The sequence below is a fragment of the Scomber scombrus genome, chromosome 13 (assembly GCF_963691925.1).
Source record: "Scomber scombrus chromosome 13, fScoSco1.1, whole genome shotgun sequence".
Classification (NCBI taxonomy): domain Eukaryota; kingdom Metazoa; phylum Chordata; class Actinopteri; order Scombriformes; family Scombridae; genus Scomber; species Scomber scombrus.
Window position 1 is genome coordinate 11,098,851 of NC_084982.1, and position 8,991 is coordinate 11,107,841.

At 38.2% G+C, this 8,991-nt stretch overlaps 1 protein-coding gene across 1 annotated transcript; it reads right to left on the reverse strand.

The window, feature by feature from the left end:
* On the reverse strand, positions 1 to 6,540 carry lamp1b (lysosomal associated membrane protein 1b). The gene is made up of 6 exons (XM_062431660.1): positions 6,202 to 6,540; positions 3,628 to 3,809; positions 3,414 to 3,542; positions 3,155 to 3,221; positions 1,533 to 1,700; positions 1 to 1,423 (listed from the first exon to the last, which is right to left on the reverse strand). Exons 1-6 carry the CDS (start codon positions 6,260 to 6,262, stop codon positions 1,284 to 1,286), a joined length of 747 nt encoding a protein of 248 aa, XP_062287644.1. The 5' UTR covers positions 6,263 to 6,540; the 3' UTR covers positions 1 to 1,283.
* Between the last annotated feature and the right edge of the window lie 2,451 nt (positions 6,541 to 8,991).

Genomic DNA, 8,991 nt, shown 5'->3' on the forward strand with positions numbered 1-8,991 from the left:
TGTCGTTCACTTTTATTGACCTTTGATGCCTTTAGAAAACATTTCAAACAATCCATTAAAACCACATTAAATCACTACATGAGTATTTAGATGAGAGAGGGGAGGAAAACATTAAAAAAAACATAAATATCTGTACTTTCTCCTATTACATCAAACAATGCATATTTATGGTAATAACAGTTCTGTACATGAAGGCTATGTGAGACACAAAGAAAATGTCCCAAACATGGCAGCACACAGTGTCAGTGAGTGAGTGAGTGAGTTATTGGCTTTACTTTAATCCCATCTCTGTTACAGCTGGGAAGGCACTGATGAACACTGACCAGAGCATTTTGGCCATCTTTAAATTATTACACGGGGCTGTTTCTAACTACTATAGTGCAACTTCTTTCCCTACAGCAACCAAAATCCCAAGTGGGACCTTTCAGGGATAAAAAAAACAAAAAAAAACATAACCACCCAGTGGAATATAAGAAATCAACACTATTACGTTCCTACAGTGATGTCCTGAGCTTTTTATCCACTGAAGCCAAATGTGCTATTTTTATAGACTGATTAAGCAATCCCTGGTATGTGTGTGTATATATATTGTAACAGTAGAATCCAAAAGGAGTGGTTACTATCCCCTAAAGGAATAGTTTTGTGAAATCCTCCTCCTCACACATCTTCAAGAAGAACAGGTTAGTGTTTGTCGACAGTGGTACAACATGTTCTCTAGAATCTGTTTACTTGAGCTAAATGTAGAGTTGCAAAATAAAATGTCCGATGTTTGCTCTGTAGCGTTAAGCAGCCAGTAATATTCCCTTTACAATAACGAACCTCCTTAATGTCGAGACCGCTAAAATATTTATCCGGAAACAGATAAACGATAAGAAAAGCTGGAGTAGCAATTTCCTCAAATCCCAAAATCCCTCAAAATTCCTTTTCACAGAAATCATAAATAGTACAACACAATTTGAGGACTCATGGATCCTCTGCTATACATGGTAACAGTTTAGAGTTTTTACTTATTACAATCTTCCAACAAAGTCCCTTTTTCTTATGAAAGAGCAGGTCAGTTCAGAAAGCATATATGAACCTCCAACAAACTCCACAAAGTGATAATGAATAGTGTTACCGATGAGGGCTGAGGAGAAGCACACACACACACAGAGGCAGCAAGGAGTTGAAGGATGGAGGGATATAGGGAGACAAAGTTGAGTGTTAAGTCTTGTAACAGTGGTTAATTGTAAGGGTGTGATAGCGCACTCTGGCCTCTGGAGACATGTGAGTAACAGGCCGCCTCAGATGGTTTGGTAGCCAGCATGGCTCCTCTTCCTGCCAATGAGGTAAGCCAGGAGCACGATGAGGACGAGACCAGCTAAAGCTGCTCCGACTATGATGGGGATCAACATGTCATCTTCATCAAGCTGGCACTCCTCAGCTGAGAGAGAAATGAGAGGACGAATTAGGACCGAGAGGCATCAGATTCATTTCATCACATTTTATTCGAGGGTAAGAAAATCATCTGTTTAATTTCAGAATGTGTCTACCTGCTCCAAACTGTTCTCCGGCGAGGCCGAAGGGCTGCACCTGCAGCTGGAAGGTGTTGATGGACAAACCTTGAGCTACATCAAGAGTTTGCTCTTCACGACACATGTACGAGTACCCCAGGGTGCCTCGCAGGTAGTCCAGACTGCCATTATTGGCTGAGAAGGGCTCTGTGACCAAGGGCAGAACGAGGAACGAAAAGACAAGAAAGAAGATTCTGGTGTTTAAAGAGATAAAACCAAATGAGAAAATCTGAAGAGAGAAAACACACCGATATCAAAGAAGAAATGGATGATGGTAGGGAAGATTAAATATCTTTCTTTTTAGAGTCCCAATAGAAAAAACTAACAGATATAGAAGTCTTTCATCCTCTTGGCCATCTTTCAACTTAACTCAGAAATTTAACTTAACTAAATGTATATTTATACTAAAAATGCTGGCTTGTTATTTCCATACTCCATCTTCTTTTGTATTTACTGGTGTTTTTATATGAAAATGTTTTGTTCATGCGCTTCTAGTTTTTATCCTGTGTTGTAATGCTCAAAAACCAGTTGTCTCTTGAGGAAAAATAAAGTAAAGGCGCAAGGAAGTCTGCACATTGTAGCTCCCAACTTTAAGTTTATCAAGACTGACATTTAAATAAAGGAAGTAATTGATTGATAAAGGCGGTGACAAAGTGTCAACTTTAGTATTTGTATCTCAATATCCATCTTTACTCTTCATCTCATCCTGCCCTCAGAGGCTTATACATAGATGTGTTCAATCAAATGTGATTTAGGGCATCTGACTAACCCCGCCCATCATACAAAAGACCAAAGTTTCCACTGTAAATTTTGCATTTTATTCTTGAGTGAGAGTTTGTTCTTGACCAGCTATTCCCAGTGGTTTCAACTGTATCTCCCAGTCTTAGTCAGCAGATGGAGTTATTTAGCTGACTGTAAAGGTTAACCAGGTGAGATTATTTTGTCAAAATACCTGTTTGTTTCTTTTTCGATGTCTTAGACTTGAATGAATCGGCACACATGAGGTATTTAGTTCCATTGTCATTGTACATTAATCATGTAATCTAGATCACCACCAAACTAGCTTCTTGTTTTAGGTTATATGTGTAAATGTTGTTTGGCCACCTGTCTAATACCACTCATGCAATTTTAACAGATTCATTTGGGCTTTTAAGTTATGTTTCTGGGATTTTTTTCCGATAAAGGACAAAATGTTGTGAACACCACAATACAGTTAAATCAAAATCTTTCTGATACAGCCACACAAAAACTCAAAGGTCTATTGCTGCGGTGTTCGATTACATTATACTGGTGTTATATAGTTTCAGTGTAGATTTTATGCACCAAGATGTGAAAATGTGTGTTTAGGTTATGAAATAAGGGTCTATAAAAATTATATTTATTGTAGTTTTTTTTTTTTAAATTAGAAAATAGATAGAGTCCCTTCCCCTTGTATTAATTAAAATATATATTTTAACACCAAATTACTGTTACTTATAGTGCAGTATATGTTGTCTTAGATGTATTGTTTATGTTACAGTGGTGATTATCCTTCATAGCTACAAAAACTGAACAGCAGACTGAACATTAGCATGCCATACTGGGAGGAAGAGTGTACTCACCTTTCACGTCTGGTAAAATAGCCGACAGAGACACCTCACTCAAGTGGTACTTGCTGGATGTGGTATTCTGGACAAAAAAGTCAGTAACAGAACAGTCAAGCCGTTTACTTTAAGCACCAGCTGTCACCTAGTGGTTATTTCAAGAAGTACAAGATGAAACTAAAACTGCCTGCAAGTTGGCAAGTGGATCATGAGGATAAACTTTTTTATGCACAGGGTTTGGAATTACATAACAGTGAGGGCAGACATGGTGACTTACCAGGGAGAAGAACAAGGTGAGGTTAGTTTTCTCTCCATCCGTCGTGAGTCGCAGGGAGGCGATGTCTGGGCCACATGAACCAGAGCTCTTTGTCAAATTGGGCTGAAGGTTCACAACCTCCTGCACAGTCTGTACATGAACAATGTCACATTTAGTAATTCAGACATGTCTAAGTATTCAGACAACCACTGAGTGTTTTTAAATGTATAAGCACCTTATTCAGGGAGGCAGAATTGAAGGTGATGTTGAGCTGGAGGCCCATGGACGCCAGTAAACAGACAGTGCCATTGCTGCTGCTGACATTGTAGTTTCCCCTCTCGGGTCTGCTGGGCTCCTTGTGTGGTGGGGCGGTCACTGGCGGGGCAACAGTCGCAAAACTCTGGTGCAGGGCGGCAGCTGCAAGAGGTATTCAGTTATTAGTTAATTACTCCAGAGACCCGATGTGTTATTAAATAATGTTGTTTTAGTTTGCTTCATTTCACAAGGTTTTTTTGCACATACATCCCCATTTCTTTTCAGCAGTGTTTATTTCATAATCAAAGTCTGCATCTGTTAATCCAGACAAAGTCGCTGTGGCCCATCTATTGAAAATTCCTACTAATTTAAAGCATACATTCATATTTCCGACTTTGCTATTTGTGATCTTGATTTATGTACAAATTAAGATGACACAACTTCATGAGTGGTGAAAGAAAATAGTCAGATCTTCTAACTGATAATAATATAATGCAAAAACACAACAAGTAATGCAGCATCTGACAATAGAGCTCTGAGGCTTACAGTGACCACATTGCCAGAGCTTGATTCAGATCTGCCAGCGGTATGAACTGGTTTAAACCACTATGACACATTTTTACCCTGAAGTCAGTGAATCTCACACAACTTGGTGGGTTGTATGGAGTAGTTTAAGCGCCTCTGTCATTTGTGACTGCACAAGTAAAGTTGTGGTAATTGATGGATTTGGTTGCTGAAATAGTGAATAAAACACACATGGACAATTATATTCACACTGGTCTTATACTATATTCTGTGAAGTCCGTTTACACAAAGCTGCTGGTTTAGGTTTGCCCAGGTCAGCAACATAATGAAGCCTGTCTTCTTCAAAACAAGTCTTTTTATTTCTAAGTCCAATGTTTACTGTCAGTATTAGACAATACATTTTACTGGAAAACTAGAGCCACCTGGATCACAGTAGGAGGACTGAACAAGTGATCCTGCATTACCATAGGTTTACCATTTGAGTCTAGTGTAGAATATATTGGAGCAATTTATTTTACCAGCAGATGGCAATATACATTTACAACTAAGGAGTCATGTGATACAGATTTTACTTGCAGAGGTGCGAATATATCATTTGCTAAATATACTTAAAGTACTCATTAGGCAGTAAAATTGTTCTTAAAGTCAAGGGGAAATGAAAAATGGATTTTTTTAACCCTTTAAGAACCTACTTAACATTATATGCCTTTTAAAATGTTATATCAAAATCCAATCATGTTTTCTTCCTGTAAAACAGTAACGTGTGCTTATGTAGGCTTTAAGCAACCAATTTCAACCAATAATATCATGACACCCACACAATCGATCAATCTTCAATTTTTAGCAGCACAGAGCAACACTTTTCAATTTTCAAATCAAGTTGCCCCCACGCCTGTCTACCCTGTTTCACTTGGAAATATGTCACAATACGGAAGTAAGATGCTCTCAAAATGCTGTTTCGTCTGGACTTTATAGAGGCACAGCTCAGACTTTAGACAAGAGGTGCAGTTTTCTCACCCTGAGAAGAACTACATGGCCTGTAATCTTTCCAGTGATTGATCCCTGATAATGTCGTCATGAGTTATCTCAGTTTCAGCGTCATACTTCACATTCCTAACAGAAAGTCTGTGTTGAAAACTGGAGGTGTGAGCTTAGAAAGGAGTGGGCATTTAGGCAGGACATTATGGGAATTGTAGGATCCCAAATTTTTGGGCTTTAACCCAAACTAGTCATGAACAGAAAATAAACTCTCAAAACGTATGGAAATGACTTACTAAATTACTGGAGCCCCTCTTACTGTAGGCTCAGTGACTGGATATAATGTATTTACTTACTTCCCACCACTATTTTATTATAAGACCATTTTGATGACAGTGTATCGAACAAATGGGATTCTACAACCTGTTCCTCTCCTGGTCTCCTCCAAATATCTTAGCAGAGGCTATTTACCTTTAAGATGACACAAAACTGAGCACTTTGTCACATTAGTTGAGTCAGATTTTGAGGTACTTGTACTTAAGCTGAGTATTTCCATATGATGCTACTTTATGCTTCCTCTTCACTGCATTTCAGAGGTAAATGTTGTACTTTCTACTCCACTACATTTATTTGACAGCTTTAGTTACATTTCAGATGGAGATATGACAAGCTTTTAAAATACAAGATTAAAGATAAAACCAGTGTAACCAGTAACATGGTACACTAGGCCCTTAGTATTCATGATATAATGATGTCATGTCATATATAATAATATATCGGTCAGAGGGACCAAACCACTACATTTACTGCAATACTTTAACTACATAGTACTTGTGTATTTTTACCTAAGTGGTATTTTTCATGCAGGACTTCTATTTGTAATGTAGTATTTTTACATTGCTGTATAAGAGTATTGTACTTCTTCCAGCACAGATGTTGTTTTTCTACTCGCAGGTTATCTATGACCTTCGGAGTTTGTTATTGTAATTTAACGGTTTTGCTGGTCAGGTATCCGTCAACTTATTGTCCAATAAGACAAACCAATACTTACCTAAAATCAACTGTAACGTTACTGTCAGGCACCGTGACTGGATACCGCTGATCTGCGTCATGTTTCCCCGGTCTTCTCTCCGGTGGTTTGAGCGCTTGTCGGGGCAGAAATCACAACAACAGGACAGAGGGAAGCTAGCCTGTGCTAAGCTAATGTTAGCCTGACAACAACAGTCAGAAAACAGTCACAATAAGAGCGAGCTCACACAGCGACAACACTAAACACTGGTCCTCTAAACAAAATCTAACTATAACGTGTCTGGTTAACTTCTCCTGTCTGTGTGTGCCGGCTGTGAGGTGAATGTTTGTCGACTGAAACGCTTTATCATCGCACCACTGCAAAGACTGACATCTGGCTCACGTGACAAACGCTTTAAGAAACACCCAGAGAGTCACGTGGTGGAGGGCTGCTTTGAGTTCACATTTATCAAGAAATACTGCAGAGGTGGAAGAAGTATTCAGAGCCTTTGGCATCGATAGAGCAATGTTAAAAATACATTTAAAAAATAATTACAAGTAGAGGTCCTGCACTGTAAAATAACATAAGTATTAGTTGTAAAATGTAGTTAAAGTATAAGACTAAAAGTAGTTGTAGTAGTAGTCGCTCTGACTGATATATTATTATATATGACATAATTAGATGATTAATACTGAAGCATCAGTGTTAGAGCAGCAAGTTACTGTTGTAGCTGCTGGAGGTGGAGCTAGTTTATATACAGTTAGCTAGTTTAGTCCAGTGGTTCCCAACCTAGGGGTGGGGCCCCTCCAAACGTCATCAGATACATCTGAGGGGTGGGGAGAGGAAAGAAGAAAAAACAAAGTTCTGATCCACAAATCTGTTCTCAGATTTTGGACATTTTCCTCAAATCTTTATTTGGTGAAATATTGGATCATTTGAACATTTATTGAAATGAAACCATGTGAGAAGTTTTGAGGGGGAAATCGCCATTTGGTGGAGCTGTTAACAACTCATAGACATCTGAAATGTGACCCAGATTACACACTACTTTTTTTTTTAAGACGTCAAAAGCCAAAAAGGTTGGAAACCACTGGTTTCATCTTTAACAATGTGTTGTGTTTTAAAAGCTTGTTATATTGTCCATTGTGTCAAATCTTCATCTGAAAAGTAACTAAAGCTGTCAAATAAATGTAGTGGAGTAGAAAGTACAATATTTACCTCTGAAATGTAGTGCAGTGAAGTGTAACGTAGCATCAACTGTATTCTTGCACTGTATTTGTGTACATACATACAAACTTAATTATACTTTAACTTCAGTAAATACATTTTATGCCACTTGGCACATTCACCCTACTTAATTTATATTATTGTTCATTTATAATATTGTTCTTTATTGTTTTTGCTATTGCAGTTACTTTACAGATTAAGCTTTTTATATACAAAACACAGGATCTGTTGTACATTATTTCAGTGTATATTAGATCAAATATTAAAGTTAATTCAAATGTATTATATCCCAGTTTCATTGTTCATCCATTAGTTGCCCTCTTTGTCTTTTTAGTATTAAATACCCTCTTTGTGTTTTCCCAAGCAGTGCTGTCTGTCTGAGCCGTAAACTGCCCGGACACAAACACAGCAACAAAACCACATGCAGCTCACAGCACATCTATTTGGCTAACTAACAGAGTCCAGTAGATGTGGCCATCTAATTAAAGTTCTTGTGAGGTCTGGCCTCAGTCAGATGTCCCTGAACATTTCACACTCTGATGTCAAAATTAAGTCTCCTCTCTGTGCAACTTCACTCGACCAGTACTCTGCCTGCAAGTTTCCTTTAGTGTCACAGTTCAGTGTGATTATGCAACACTTTGGAGAGAAACAGTGGTCTCTTGTCTGTAACCCCCTTCCTCTACACAAACACTAACATTGAAGTATCATAAGGGCAACTTATCTTTTGACCTTTTGAACATGCAGTCACTTAAACAAGCTGTTACTGGCTTCAAATGTCAAATCAATCTCTCTGCTGCCTGCTGGTCGACTATTCACATTTCGCTTTTTGATTGACTCTCTGCTTCAAATCTTGCAGTTTAACCTGTTTGCTGTATTTTAAGATACATGTAAGTGACACAGATTGCTGTATGTATGTTTACAAAGATATGTGATGTATGTTTGTTATTGCATTTGTCAAGAGAGCTACAACTTATCCTGTAAAGCTTCCAAGCTGCGAGTTTATGATTGGTTTAAAGTAAAGTATAATGTAGCTGTAATCATGAATGATGATATATGATTTAGAGTATGTTAAAGCATTTATTAAGGGTTGATACACATGAAGAAATCATTTACATGCAGGTTTAAAATGTGTTAAGAACTTAATCAGAAACACTTAAAATGTAATTTAAAAAGCTTACAACTTTGTTATAGTATGATATAAACAATTGGTAGTTCACAGATTATGATATTTATTTCAATCAATTTTAATTTCCACTTAAAGGATCAATGTATAGCACTTAGTGCCATCTAGCGGTAAGGTTGCAGATTGCAACCAATTGAATACCCTTCATCGTCCCCTTCCCCTTCCAAGCACATCGGAGAACCTAACCACAAAACTCCAGGGACATGTGAAAGGCCCTCTCTAGAGCCAGCATTTGGTTTGTCTGTTCTTGGCTACTGTAGAAACATGGCGGCCTCTGTGGAAGTGGACCTGCTACCTATGTACATATAACGTCGTGAGCACACCGAAGAGTTGTAAAAAGCAGCCTGCGGCGAGTTGCCATTCGTACTCTATGTAAACTCGTCTTTGGCGAAGTGCGGAGAGAGAAAACCTGCAGCCAATCA